The following is a 15,828-nucleotide window of genomic DNA, read 5'->3' as shown; positions in this document are numbered from 1 at the left end:
AACTATTGAAATTCCCCTTTTATAGAGGAGGAAACAGTGGGGCAGAGCTGAAGTGCTTACACAGGGCTCCAGAGGTCTAAGAACAAACACAGAGCCCTGATGTCACAATCCACCCTCCCGCTACGTGGCTGTAATTATGTTCCCTAAGCTCCCTAAGCCTCTGGCTACTCAAATTCTGGCTGAAAGCTAAAAGAATGAAGGAATGAATACCTAGAGTACTATTATTTGGAAATAGTGTTTTTTTGTTTTGTTGGACCAGAACTTAAAGCTTTGCTAATGCTTTTTGAAATGCTATTCTCTAGTTGCTGACTGCCTTTTAAGAATCAGCCATACTGCTATCAAAAAGTCTAAAAACAATAAGTGCTGGAGAGGGTGTGGAGAACCCTCTTACACAGTTGATGGGAATGCAAACTAGTGTAGCCACTATGGAGAACAGTGTGGAGATTCCTTAAAAAATTGGAAACAGAACTGCTATACAACTCAGCAATTCCACTGCTGGGCATACACACTGAGGAAACCAGAACTGAAAGAGACAGGTGCACCCCAATGTTCATTGCACCTAGATGTCCATTGGCAGATGAATGGGTAAGAAAGTTTTGGTATATATACACAATGGAATATTACTCAGCTATTAAAAGGAATGCATTTGAATCAGTTCTAATGAGATGGATGAAACTGGAGCCTATTACACAGAGTGAAGAAAAAAAAAAAAGACCAATACAGTATATTAACACATATATATGGAATTTAGAAAGATGGTAATGATGACCCTATATGCGAGACAGCAAAAGAGACACAGATGTAAAGAACAGACTTTTGGACTCTGTGGGAGAAGGAGAGGGTGGGATGATTTGCAAGAATAGCACTGAAACATGTATATTACCATATGTGAAGCAAATCACCAGTCCAGGTTCAATGCATGAGACAGGGAGCTCAGGGCTGTGCACTGGGATGACCCTGAGGGATGGGATGGGGAGGGAGGTGGGAGTGGGGTTCAGGATGGGGGACAGATGTACACTCATGGCTGATTCATGTCAATGTATGGCAAAAATCATTACAATATGGTAAAGTAATTCGCCTCCAATTTAAATAATTAATTTAAAAAAATCAGCCATAGGATCTTATTATGTTCTTCTGGAAATACCAGTGATAATGGTAATAACAACAATAACCTTAACAACAGTCATGATTTGAGAATCTATTATGTGCCAGGCTAAGTGAGTTTGAAAACTGTCAAGTATAGGTAATTTTTTGTCTGCTAACTTCAGACTATTTAGTTTTACTCAGGATTATTTTCCTTTCTTATCATTCGGTAACTCACCGAATTTAGTTAGGTAAACCTAACTAAAATACAGCAAAAGTTTCATCCAGTGAGTTTTACTAGATCCAAGTACTTTTCAAACATTTTCTCCACTGGTCTCATTTAATACTGGCACCAACTCTCGGAAGTGTGTCTTCCCTCTGGGTTCCCCAGGGTATAGAGCTTCCGAAGGTACTTGGAAACAGTAGGGCAGATGTCCAAAGTGAGTTCCACCTGTCACTTCACTTGTGAGAGAACCCAGTGACTTCTATATGCCCACCACAGCTGTGCTGGCAATCACCTTTTGGGAGCTGGAAACATTGTAAGGCATTCATTTATGATGCTCCTTCTGCTCAGTAAGCTCTCATGCTGTAGTGGTTGTATGTATTCTTCCCTGAATGTTCTCAGCACCAAAGAGAAACACCTTAGGATCATGAAGGTGAACATCTGTTCCTTTTCAGTGCTTCTGTAATTTGGATTGTTTTTTCCTCCTAGGTGCTGTGCATTTTAGTGGTGTGGCCAGCTTATGATCCTAGTACTGATTCCCATCTTGACCTTACATTGTTTGTTGTTGTTTAGTCGCTAAGTCATGTCCAACTCTTTGCGACTCTGGGCTGTAGCCCACCTGGTTCCTCTGTCCATTGGATTTCCCAGGCAAAAATACTGGAGTGAGTTGCCATTTCCTGCTCCTGGGGATCTTCCCGACACAGGTAATCAAACGCAGCGAGTTCTTTACCCCTGAGCCACCTGAGAAGCCTGACAATATACACCTATGATTATTTAAAGGCAGAGAATCTCATTTGTTGAATATGTAAATCTGGAAATGTGCTTACTTTAAGAATGGAATTGTCCTGTCTTGTATTTTTGGTATCATAGCCTTCCAGTAAACAACGACGAGTGGTATTTCCTGATCCAGCAAACTCTGCCAGGTTTAGATCTGCAAAGCCCAGCTATGAAAAGAAAGAGAATTATATTAATAGAATATCTAGTAGGCTTCTATCATATTCTCTTTAAAGAAGACAATCAACCCATGTTCTACCCAAGTTGTCTCAAACTTCGGTTATTTGCAGTTTTTGCCAACTTAACAATACCTGTTTTTCTTTGCCTAATATGTCTTAAAACTTGGCTCACTTTTTGTAAAAACGTATGGCTGAGCTTGTGAAGAATCCGCCTGCAATGTGGGAGACCTGGGTTTGATCCCTGGGTTGGGAAGATCCCCTGGAGAAAGGAAAGGCTACCCACTCCAGTATTCTGGCCTGGAGAATTCCACGGACTGTACAATCCATGGGGGTCACAGAGTTGGACAGGACTGAGTGACTTTCACTTTCATTACCTATTTAACTCTTGTCTTCAGTAATATGATCTCTGAAATAACAGATTTGTTTACTCCATATATTTTTCTCTACCCATTAAAACATATAACTGTTGATATAAAAATGTATATTAAACAATGGAAATCACTGCAAGTAGCACACCACATTAAGGGAAATACTAACAGACCAACCTTGATCACTTGCACACACACAGAGAAAACTGATCAGACTCGCCTCTCCCTGTTCTGGTTTGGCTCTATTCCCAGTTAACCACTGGTGACTACAGATAGTTGCAGATTATTAAGTTCTCACTCTCCACCTGAGAGCAAAACGACCTAAGTGTATCACACACTTGCTTTGGTACAAGCTCCTGCTCCTTCACCACCTTACACAATATTTGCCTCACTGGTCTCCCTTGAGCTAAATCTCTCTTTATGAATGAAGCCTTCTTCTTTCCTTCCCCACACCAGCCTTCTCTGCTGTTAACCCAAAAGCCTGGCTCAACCCCATTCCTCCCTCTTATTACTACTCAAGTTTGGGCCCCATTTTCTGCAGCTACCAAAGATTACTGTCTGGTCTTTCCTCTGATGTTGTTCAACTTTATTTCTCATTCCCCAAAATTATCCCCCTTATATCATTATTTTTTGAACAAACTAAATTTATTCTATATCACTAAGTGTATATAGTCTTTTATTAACAAAAAGTGTTTTGAGTTTGTAATTAAGCACATCTCCCTGAATATATAATAAAAAGCATTATACATTTCAAATCCTGTGATGTTTTTTTTAAAGGTTCCTGGGATTCTTTTTTCTTTTTTAAAAATAATATTTATTTCTGGCTGTGCTGGGTCTTCAATGCTGCATGGGCTTTTCTCTAGTTGTGGTGTGCAGGCTTCTCACTGTGGTGACTTCTCTTACTGCAGAGCCCAGGCTATAGGTTCACAGGCTTCATCAGCCGTGGCTCCTGGGCTCTAGAGCAAAGGCTCAATAGTTGGGGTGCATGGGCTTAGTTGGGCTTCCCTGGTGGCTCAGATGGTAAAGAATTTGCCTGCAATGTAGGAGACCTGGGTTCAATCCCTAAGTTGTGAAGATCCCCTGGAGGAGGGCATGGCAACCCACTCCAGTATTCTGGCCTGGAGACTCCCCATAGACAGAGGAGCCTGGCAGACTACAGTCCATTGGGTTGCAGAGAGTCAAACACGGCTGAGTGACTGAGCACAGCACATGGGCTTAGTTGCTCTGAGGCATGTGGAATCTTCCTGGACCAGGACTGAACCCATGTCTCCTGCACTGGCAGGCAGATTCTTTACCACTAAGCCACCAGCAAAGCCCCCTGCTGTGATTTTAAAATGCCTGCTTTAACACTTTAAAGTGCATATAAATGCATGTATGAATGGCATTCAAGATGAAGATTTTACTTGTAGGCTGAAGCACTATTTTAGCAGTTTTTAATTGGTACAAAAAGAATGAAGGAAAGAACTTAAGAGATCAGTTGAAGGACACAAGCTCCAAAGGCAGGAGTCAGAAACACGGTAAGCCACAAGTAACTTATACCTAATCTTCATGTGATTACTCTGGCCCAAGAGATCAGCAAAAAACCAGGAGATGTCCAGGGCAAAGCCACACCCAGATGAACATGTGAGGACTTCCGTGGCAGTGTGATCACACATCATCCACATGCCCTGCCATATCATGCCTATCACATTATGTCATTTCACATATGAGCCTTCCTCTTTGAACCTCCAATATCTTTTCCACCCACACTCTTTGCTGATGTCTTGCCTCCTATTTCATTCACAAATAAAAGCAATTTATTACTTTAAGTAATAACTTAAGTAAAACTTACCCTAAGTGAGCTGGCTGTGCTCCCATCTGAGGTCAAGCACTCTGCTCTTGCCTACTCAAGTTCATTGCTTCAGGGATTCTTCCCTCTCTACTGGATCATTCCCATCAGCACACAAACATGCTGGATTTTCTCCCATCTTAATGAACAGAAGGAAACAAAACCTCACCCCACATCTCTCTCCAGTCCACTGTACTTTTCTGCTGCTCCCCCTTCACAGCAAAACTCCTTGAAAGACATTTGCATTGACTGTCTTGATTCTCTGTCCACGGCCACCTTGTCATTTCCCCTTCACCTCCTTATCTACTCTTCCAGCCACAAGATCCTTTTCCTTGAAAGTGTCAAGACCACCTCAAGGTCTTTAGTACTCACTGTTCTTTTGCCTGACGCATTCTTTCTTAAAGCTTCTCTTAGCACTCTTTCTCCCTCCATTAGGGTCTATGTTCAAATGTCATCTCTCTAAATGGGGCTTCTATGCTCTTCCAATCTAGAGCATGCCTGCCTCCTCCCTCCCCTCCCCTCTAACTTCATCTGCGTTATTCTTCTTAGTAGTTATCATCACATCATGTATGTACATATTTCCTATCTATTAGTGTATAGTCTGTCCTCCTCACTCAATCCCTCATCAGAATGTAAGCTCCCCAAAGGCAGGGGTTTTTGTCTGTTTTAGTTTACTGCTGTATCTCTTACACGTAAGAGTAGTGCTAGGAACAATGCTTAGCACATGGTAGGCAATTATATATATATTTTTGGAAAAAAAAAAAAACAGCCCTAAGGCTTACCATCCATTGCCAGAATGCTGGTATTACGGTGTCACTAAGCATAAAGCAAATTAAAAAAAAAAAAGAATCTGGTGAGTTCCATGAAGAAAAGCACACTAAGGTCAATGTTTACTGAACACTTTTTATGTGTCTGGCCTTGCTCTAGATACTGAAAACCAGTCATGAACAACACGGGTAAGAACTGTCTTGGGACTTCTCTAGTGGTCTGGGCTTCCACTACAGGAGGCACAGGTTCAACCCTTGGTCGGGGAACTAAAATCCCACAAGCCATACAACATGGCCTTAAAAAAAAAACCCAACTGTCTTGAAAGAGCTTACATTCTAATGAGATACAAGAGTCCATATTTCCTTGTGATTTTCTCTTTGGTTTCACTGAGATAACTGTCTCATTAAAATGGCATAGATACATACATTCTAGGTATAACTGTGATAGATCTTGTGCTGGATACAGGAAGGCACAATTACAAGAAAGAGAGTGAAAAAGAACATTTCTCAGTGGGGAGGGATGACTAAGCTGAGTTCTTAATGATACATGAGTTGACAGAAGCACGTGCATGGTAGGGAAAACACCAAGTCACAAGGCACAAGTGCTAAAACAGCCCAGCACGCCCAGGAACGTTCAGAGGGCAGTATGTCTGAAGCGTAAGGATGAGTGACTGTGGGTGGGTGGGTGCACGTATAGATGGAAGATCTGTAAACCAACACGAGTCTAATATGCTAGATGGAGGACTTTTCATTTCGTTGTCCTTACAGGCAATAGAGAGCTGCTGGAGGACTAAGAGTGGAGGAAGGATATGATATCGTTGAATTTTAGAATGATACCCCTGGCAATAATACAGAGAATGAACTGGAGAGAGACAACAGAGGAAGAGAGCAAAAGACAGGAGGCCAATGTGTGTTTTACATAAGAAATAATGAAGGCATAATCTAAGGCAGTGGTCTTGGGACTAGAGAGAAGAGATGGTTTCAAAAGCTTTTTGTAAGAGAGAAATGAAGATTTGTCAATCACAGCAGACTCTTTTTTTTTTGGCCTACCCACCATTTAATGCCTTGGTATTCCTTGCTAGCAAGCCGTGATTTTATTCAAGTATCCACTCTTAGCTCATCTGTGTGCACAAGGAAAGCAACCCGACTCCAGATGATAGTTCACCTGTGATTAGTCTAAGCTGACCATGGCCATCCATTCCTACTGCCTATGACTAGTTTGGGAGAGGGCATATAATCCAGCTGTCGCCAATCAGAGGTACGGGGAAATCCTCTGGCGGCCATCTAGGAAGTTTTCTCACTTAAAAAAAGACATAAATGGAGAAAGCAGCTGGGCTTTGTTACATGTGAATATGTTGACTAAAACCTGAGCAGCTAGCTACCTCCTGATCTTGAAGGGACGAGCCAAGGACAAAGCCATCACATAGAGAATGTAAGAAAAAAAAATATATAAAACAAAATAACATGGGTTCTTGATATTCTCTAGTCAGTGAATTCTGGAGAAGCTCTATCTCCTATCTGCCTGTTTTGTGAGATTAAAAAAGCCTCTATGTGAGGGGACTTTTCTGTTACTTGTAGCAAAGAGCATCTGAATTGACATTGCAACCAACCAGTTTTAGGGAGTTTGGTAATTTGACAGTTGAAACTAGTGCCCTGGTTCTTGGCTTAGATGACTGGATTGAAGGAGACACCATCACAGGGGCTGGAAATACAAAAGGAGAGTGGGGAGTTCCCTGATCGCCTAATGGTGAGGATTCTGGGCTTTCACTGTGGCCTGGGTTCAATCCTTGGTGGGGAAACTGAGAACCCACAAGCGTCATGGTGTGACCAGAAAAAAAAAGAGGAGTATGTGGTTTAGAAAATAAAGAGGTTTAGAAATAAAAGACAGTATGTGGGTTTCTGGTAGTATTATTAATTACTAATTCCTTCTATCTAGCAAAAAGTGAGCACATTCATTAGTAATTCCATATAAAAGTATAAAAGACAGTATGAAGTGAAGTGAAGTGAAGTGACTCAGTCGTGTCCAACTCTTTGTGACCCCATGGACTGTAGCCCGCCATGCTCCTCTGTCCATGGGATTCTCCAGGCAGGAATACTGGAGTGGGTTGCTATTTCCTTCTCCAGGGGATGTTCCCAACCCAGGGATCGAACCTGGGTCTCCTGCATTGCAGGCAGACGCTTTATCCTCTGAGCCACCAGGGCAAAGACAGTATAGAGAATGCTAAACGAGCACAGAGTGGGGAGTCCTATTCCACTGGGGGTTGGGTGGGAATGAGACTACATCCTGGGGAAACCAAATTAACAGTTGCTATTGTTTAATGCAAACCAGAGATTGTCTTCTAGCAAGGAAGTTTAAACTTAATGACATCCCATAATCAGCATTTATAAAGAATATGCCTATAATTTATTGTTGGATCCAACTATTTAATCTCCAAATTGCTCACTTAAAAACATCCATGCTTGAACAGCAATTAGAAAAGCAAACCATTTAATATTTAGGCTTATAAATGGCAATGAGGGATATTACAAATTCCAAGAGAGTTAAAGAAGACCAACTTACCTTTGCATAAGCTTTTCCACCTTTTAATTCCTGCCAAAGATAAAAAACACTGTAAGGATATCATACGACTAATGATTTAAAATTAAATATATGTCAAATAGTTTTGAGGTAGGTATTTATTTATATGCTGGCAAATCCACTCCAGTGTTCTTGCCTAGAGAATTCCATGGACAGAGAAGCCTAGTGGGCTACAGTTCATGGAGTCACAAAGAGCTGGACATGACTAAGCAACTACACTTTCACTTCAAGTATAAACTAAAGTTCTGATGATCTTAAATCCAACTATTTGGATGTCCCCCACCTCCCTCTGGCAAGTAACCAGAGTTTTTATTTAGAATTTAACTTAAATTTGAAGGAGACAAATGGTGAGAAGACAAACTAACATTTAATCTATTTGCTGAAGAAGAAACTGCCGAAAAGTGTTCTGGACACATTGCAATAACCTGAATCACCAAAGAAAGGTTAAATTATTTACTTAATTAAGCATATTAATAATACATTGCACAAAGATTTCAACAAGAGTGGAGATCCCCACCCCAGAGACAACCACTGTTAGCAATTTTTAGATGTGTATATGTATATGTGTGTGTATATATATTTATTCCTTTACTCAGATAAAGTAAGGTATATGTATTATAATAACATAATACATATACATAATACATATACCTTAACATAATACATATACCTTACTTTTTCCCACCTAAAACATATAACATTGTCCCATGGTAATATAGTAGAAACTTCCTTGTCTAACTCTTATCTAATGTGAACAAAACTGGCAAAAGTGAAAAATAATAAAAATATATATAGATGTCTTAACACTTTACTTTAAAATATATAAACTACATTAATTTGCCAAATCCCTCAATTTGGGACATCACACAGATACAAGATTTAAAATGCTTAGACACTGCTTATCACACAGTATATACTCTGTACATGTGTTTGCTGAATGGAGTTATCTTATCTTTCATAAACCAAGATGCACAATGCATTATGTACCATTTCCATCTTTAAAGGGGTGAACTTAAATAAGCTGAGAGCTAATCTATGGTAAACTCTATTGCTCATGAATATTTGCTATCCCTCCCCTTCTCTGCCCCTTTAGTCATGCCACCAGGTGTACTCCATTATGAATTACCAAGTTTTCCTTTATTATAAAGTTACTGTCATACCTGTAATAGTGCCTTTCTTTAACAAAGCAAAACAAAACTTTTTCTAGATAATCCTAGTCTCTACTAGATAATTCTTTTCTTTGCTCCCTTCTACAGCCAGATTTTCCAAAAGACTTACCAAAATTTGCTGTACCCTACTCTCTCTTCAAAGTAACTCTAATTGGGTTTTTGCTCCTTGTCCCTCTGCAGTGGCTCTTAAGATTACCAATGAACTCCATTTTTATTAAAGCCCAAGGCTTTGGCTTCATCTTACTTAATTCCAAAATAGCTCTCTGCCTCCTTCTTAGTAAGATTTTTTTTCTAGAAACTTCCAAGGTGCTACAATTGTCTACTTTTCTTCTTACCTCCCCGGCTACTTCTCACTCTCCTTTGTAAGACCTACTACTCCTTTATTCAACCTCTGTAGAAAGTATGCTAGCTGCATCCTAAATATACATTCTTTCCCTCTCCATTATAATAGAATCCTCTATTTTTAGCTGGGCTTTGGCTACCCAAAATAAAGTAACTGACTACATTTTTCACTTTCTTTTTGTACTATAGCAGTGTCACTAAGATCTGGCCAAAAGTATATGAGAAATGATATATATGAATTCTTGCTCCTTTCTTGTACTTGCTAAGTAATTTAATACCACTTTTAAGTGTTTGGTCTAGGGCCTCTTGTTTTCTCTATCTACACTTTCTCGCTGACCTATCCCATTCAGGTCTATGGCTTTAAATAAGAATTGTATGCCGACAACTCAAATCTTTAGTCTGAACTTCTCCTCTGAGTTCCATATTAGTATTTTAAATGCCTACATGAGATGTCCACTTGATGTCTCATGTGTGCTCAGCCACTTCAGTCACCTTCAACTCTTTGTGACCCTATGGACTATAGCCCGCCAGGCTCCTCTGTCTATGGAACTTTACCAGCAAGAACACTGGAGTGGGTTGCTATGCCCTCCTCCAGGGGATCTTCCTGACCCAGGGATTGAACCCAGGGCTCCTACATTGCAGGCAGGCTCTTTACCTGCTGAGCCATTGCGGAAGCCCCTGATGTCTCATAGACACTTCAAGTTTAACGTGGTCAAAATAGGTCTACTGATCTCTATTTATCTGCCCCCCCCCAAATTGCTCCAATGCATGTCTTTGCTATTTCAATAAACAGCGGAATCATCTACCCATATGCTCAAGAAAAAGATCTAAGAGTTATTCTCAATTTTGTTTCCCACATTCACCATACCCAATCCATTAGTAGGGGGCTACCTCCAAAATACATCCTGAATCATACCACCTCCACTGTTATAACTCCATGCCAAAACATAAGCGTTCCTCATCCAAACTATCCCAATCACTTAAGTGGCTTCTGCAATTCATCCTCCACACAGCAGCAAAAGTCATCTTAGAAGATCATGTCTCTCCTTTTTAAAATCCTCAAATTGATTTCAAATTACAAACAAATGTATTCCAAATATACAATTGGAATAAAACCTAAACTCCTATAAAGCCCTGCTGATCCAGTGCCTCCAATCTCATCACCAAGAACTTCCACTTCCATGTGTTCCATGTTCCAGCTAGGCTGGTGGTCTATCTTTAAACATGTTAGATTTGTTTTTTGTTTCTTGTGAACCTGCATGAGGTTCACAACACTTTTGAACACGTGGCTCAGTATCTTTCATCAGTTTTAGAAGATTCTCAGCCACAATCTCCACAAACTCACCTCTCTTTTCAGGGCTCCATATATGTCATATATATGTCAGACCTTTATATTGTTTTCTGTGTCTTACACCCTGTTCTGTGCGCCCCACACTTATATTTTCTTTCTTCCTTTATAATTTTTTAAAACTCTTTTATTATGGAAAATTTCAAACATACACAAAAGTGGAAGTAGTAGTATAATAAATCCCCATGAACCCATCAATTAGCTTTAAGAATTATCAACACTTGGCCGATTTCATCTTATCCGTATAATTCCTTATCTATCTCTTGTTGTCTCTCCATTTTCAAAAAATAGTAGGTCCTTGTTGGGTTATTTATTTTAAATATAGCAGTGTGTACAAGTCAATCCCAAACTCCCTACTGATATTTTCTTCTGTCTTATTTTCCAATGTGTTCTTCAGTTGTGACAAACCTGCTGTTAAATACATTTGTTGAGATTTAGTTTCATTTACTTAGTTTTAAATTGTAGTTACTGTATTTTTCAGTTCTAAAATTCAAGTTTTAAAATAGTTTCAAGTTCTCTTATTTTCCATACTCTTAACTAATTATAATTATTGTAGAAAGTTTATTACATCTTCTCAAATATGTATCTCCCATGGGTTTGTTTTTATCATCTTGTTTTCCTTTTGATTTTGGTCATGCAGTCATGTCTTTTTGGATGCTTGGTAACTTTCTGTGCGTGATAACTCGAAGAAATAATTTTAGGCTCAGAGTAATGTTATTCTCCTCCAGAGAAGATACAACATTTTTTTCTGGCGAGTAGAAAAGTCAACCTATCACTTTCATTTAAGCAGTGACTAAGCTGATTGGAAGCTGAATGTCAATTTTTGTAAGGGTTGATCTACAGCCATTATACTCATTTTTCTAGGCTGAAACTCTTACAGAGTCCCAACTAGAAACTCAGGGTATTTACCAAGGCTCCTTCTGTGAGTGGGCTCTGGACTCCATTTTTGTTGCCTTAGTCCTGTAAAATTGCCAGCATCTTAGCTCAGCTTCTTAGTCTCTCCATCACTGCTTTTGGCTTAGCTCCTTAGCTGCTGCTTACAAATTAGCAACTGCTCTGAGGGTAAAACCAAGGCCAAATGTCAGGCTCATGTCTTTATGCTTCCCTGGTCTTTGATTCTAAACCTCTTAAATCCTTGCTGAAGGCAGCTTCTAATGCCTTCAAGCAGCTATTTTTAATATTTTGTATAGTTCTTCGGAAAAGTTCACCCTTCTCAGAGGGAAGGGTGGCCTGGTAACAAGCTAGTCCATTAATTTGAGAAGCATAAATTCCCAAGTTTATTATAATTTTAGGGTCTGTTATGGATTTAACTGTGCTCTCCCCAAAGAAATACTGAAACCTTAATACGCAGAGCCTCAGAATATGACTCTATTTGAAAATAGAGGAGGCTTTACACAAATAATCAAGTTAAAAATGCAGTCCTAATCCAATATGACTGGTGTCCTAATAAAAAACAGGAAATTTAAACACAGACACGCACAGCAGGTGGATGATACAAAGACTCAAAGGGAGAAGACAGCCATGCATCTGGAGTGATACAGCTCCAGGTCAAGGAAAGCCTCAGACTAAGAAACTAAGAGAAAGGCATTGAACAGTTTCTTCCCTTCTTGCTTTCAGAGAGAGCATGGCCCTACTGACATCTTGATTTTGGACTTCTGGCCTCCAGAACTGTGAGACAATAAATAAATTGTTTTAATCCACTCAGTTTGTGATACTTTGTTGTAGCAGCCCTCGCAATCTAACAAAGGGGTTTTTTACTTTCAGGGCTTCCCTGGTGGCTCAGACGGTAAAGAATCTGCCTGCAATGAGGGAGGGTACAGGTTCGATCCCTGGATTGGGAAGATCCCCGGGAAAAGGGAATGGATACCCACTCCAGTATTCTTGCCTAGAGAATTTCACAGAGGAGCCTGGCGGGCTACAGTCTATGGGGTCGCAAAGAGTTGGACACGACTGAGTGAGTGGCAATCTGTACAGTTAATTTTATGTGTCAACTAGACTGGGTCATGGGGTGCCCAGATATTTGGTTAAACATTGTATCTTAAAGTATGTTTTGCAATGCAGATAGTATTTATACAGTTGGCTTTACTAATTTTTCTTTACGGGTTCTCACTTTTACATAATAATTAGGATAAGATACAGTAAGTTCAGTAAGTACTTCCATATACCAAGCATGGTAAGAGAATACTAGTGGTTCACCAGTATCTGTTCTTTCCTTCTTTAATGTTGGAATCTGACAGTCACTCAGGTAGAGACTACATTCGCAGCTTTTCTTCTAGTTCGCTGTGATCATGTAACTAAGTTCTAACCAGTATGAGCACTTTTGAGTCATGCCCTAAAAAGGAATGCATTTGTTCTCTCGCTGCTTTTCCTTCTTTCTCACTGGTGGAGAGATAACAAGACTAGAGCAACTTCCTTGGATCTAAAAATGGGCATCATACAGTGAGGATGTCACAGCTGCTCTACCAGCCCTGGATTCCTTGGCTATTACCTGAGAGAGACATATACTTCTATTTTAAGTTTACAATGTACTACATTGAAACAATCTGAGATTATAATTTTTATAGATTATTGGTAATATGCTTCAACTTAGTAAGCAGAAATGACATTTATTTATTTTTTTTTTAAGATTCAATGATTTTTAATACAGTTGCAAAGTTGTGAGATCCTCACCACAATCAATTTTAGAACATTTTCGTCACCCCCTAAAGAAACCCCATATCCATTACCTGTCCCTTCCCATCCAAAGTCCACACTCCCCAGCCCCGAGCAACCTCTAATCTGCTTTTTGTCTCTACAGATTTGCCTATTCTGGACATTTCGTATAAGTGGAATCATACAATCTTTGGTGACTGGCTTCTTTTATTTACCATATTTTCTCGTCATTCTTAAGTTTTTTGGAGTATAGTTGCTTTACAATGTTGTGTTAGTTTCTGCTGTACCGCAAAGTGAATCAGCTCTGTCTATACATATATCCCCTCTTGTTTGGATTTCCTTCCCATTTAGGTCTCCACAGAGCGTTGAGTAGAGTTCTCTGTGCTATACGGTGGGTTCTCATTAGTTACCTATTTTATACACAGTTGTGTGTATAGTGGAGAAGGCAATGGCACCCCACTCCAGTACTCTTGCCTGGAAAATCCCATGGACGGAGGAGCCTGGTGCTCTGCAGTCCATGGGGTCTCGAAGAGTCGAACTTGACTGAGCGACTTCACTTTCACTTTTCACTTTCATGCATTGGAGAAGGAAATGGCAACCCGCTCCAGTGTTCTTGCCTGGAGAATCCCAGGGACAGGGGAGCCTGGTGGGCTGCCGTCTGTGGGGTCGCACAGAGTCGGACGCAACTGAAGCGACTGAGCAGCAGCAGCAGCAGCAGTGTGTATAGTCCCATTCTCCCACTTCATCCCAACACCCTTCCAACTCTGGTATCCGTGTGTCCATTCTCTATGTCTGTGTCTCTATTTCTGTTTTGAAAATAGGTTCTTCTGTACTAGCGTATGTTTTTAAGGTTCGTTCATGTTGTAGTACATATCTGAACAAATGACATTTAAAAAAAACCATGGGTTTAAAATCAGAAAGATTTGTGCTTGAGTTCCTAATTTATCATTTATTAGCAAAGTGAGTTTGTGCAAGTAACAACCTCTTTGAGCCTTGGTTTTCCTGAAAACGGAAAAGATAACACATTTTCAGGGCTGTTATTAGACACAAAATATGTAAAGTCCCTAAAAAAACAGTGCCTAATAAAGCAGAGAAACAATGAATGGCAGGACAAAGACCTATTATGGCCCCTAAACTAACAGAAATAAGATTATTAATTATATGCATAATGATAATGAGATGAAGGATCTTGATAATATTTTATTTCTTCAGATTCCTCATCATACTTATCATAGAAATGTAAATTATGCTGCAGGTATGAAGTGAAATTTATAACAGTTCTAACAGTAAAGCAGAGCTAAAGTGAGTCAGTGACGATGGAACCAACCACGGTTTCTGAAAGGAGAGAAGGAACAGGCTGTTCTTATACCTTCCTCACAGAGACTCTGTAGATACAAGGGTCCAGGACACCCGTGGTGGCACTGGCGCTCATTTTGCACATAAATGAGAACTTCTTTCTCCAGTGAACACAGTTTGCTTGCACCACCTCCCTGAGGGGGGAAAAAAAAGAACCAGTTAATTAACTATGATAGCATGGATGACATGTTAAAACACACACACACTATTTCACGCAAGTCCATAATGTAAATATTTGGAAACTATGAAATATGAAGAAAACAAATTCCTAATAGTGTAATCTGAAAATCTTCAGAAAGTTTTAATTATTCACAGGCAACTAAAAAATAGTGAATTTACTTATCAATTCAATCAATATAGAATGATGCTTCACCATTCATTCAATACACAATACACATTTGTTTATATTAGATGTGATGAGTATGTGCTAGGTGATTAAAATATGAAGATCAGAATAACTATTTTTTAACCTGATTGGGCTTAGAGTTTAGTTAGTGTAAAAGATAGAAATATAAAAATACTTATTCTAAAACAACTACTGTCACAGCTTTACTTCTATTCCAGTCACAAGAGCAACAGCAGATACCATTTATGGACAGTTCACCACATGTTATTTAATCTCACAACAACCCCAGGAGTAACAACCTCGGCAGCTGGCACTATCCTCACTTTATAGGTGAGGAAGTGAAGAAGAACTAAAGAGCCTCTTGATGAAAGTGAAAGAGGAGAGTGAAAAAGTTGGCTTAAAACTCAACATTCAGAAAATTAAGATCATGGCATTCGGTCCCATCACTTCATGGCAAATAGATGGGGAAACAGTGGAAACACTGACAGACTTTATTTTGGGGGGCACCAAAATCACTGCAGATGGTGACTGCAACCATGAAATTAAAAGATGCTTGCTCCTTGAAAGAAAAGCTATGACCAACTTATTAAAAAGCTATGACAGCTTATTAAAAAGCAAAGACATTAACTGGCCAACAAAGGTCCGTCTAGTCAAAGCTATGGTTTTTCCAGTGGTCATGCATGGATGTGAGAGTTGAACTATAAAGAAAGCTGAGCGCCAAAGAACTGATGCTTTTGAACTGTGGTGTTGAAGAAGACTCCTGAGAGTCCATTGGCCTGAAAGGAGATCCAACCAGTCTATCCTAAAGAAAATCA

General features: G+C 39.7%; 1 protein-coding gene across 1 annotated transcript in view; it reads right to left on the bottom strand.

Annotated features, from left to right (window-relative positions):
• The window catches only part of EEIG2 (EEIG family member 2), an 82,680-nt gene that overhangs the window by 28,016 nt on the left and 38,836 nt on the right, over positions 1-15,828 (bottom strand). The window contains exons 2-4 of the mRNA XM_086391543.1: positions 14,681-14,801; positions 7,783-7,812; positions 2,134-2,250 (exon numbers count right to left, since the gene is read on the bottom strand). Of these exons, the coding sequence (XP_086247669.1) occupies positions 2,134-2,250; positions 7,783-7,812; positions 14,681-14,801 (268 nt within the window). The remainder of the gene's footprint in view (positions 1-2,133; positions 2,251-7,782; positions 7,813-14,680; positions 14,802-15,828) is intronic.

The sequence above is a fragment of the Bos grunniens genome, chromosome 3 (genome assembly GCF_055505025.1).
Source record: "Bos grunniens cultivar Pamir isolate PY7600 chromosome 3, Bosgru_T2T1.0, whole genome shotgun sequence".
NCBI classification, from domain to species: domain Eukaryota; kingdom Metazoa; phylum Chordata; class Mammalia; order Artiodactyla; family Bovidae; genus Bos; species Bos grunniens.
The sequence above is the reverse complement of the archived record's forward strand: the minus strand, read 5'-3'. Positions and strand labels throughout refer to the sequence as shown.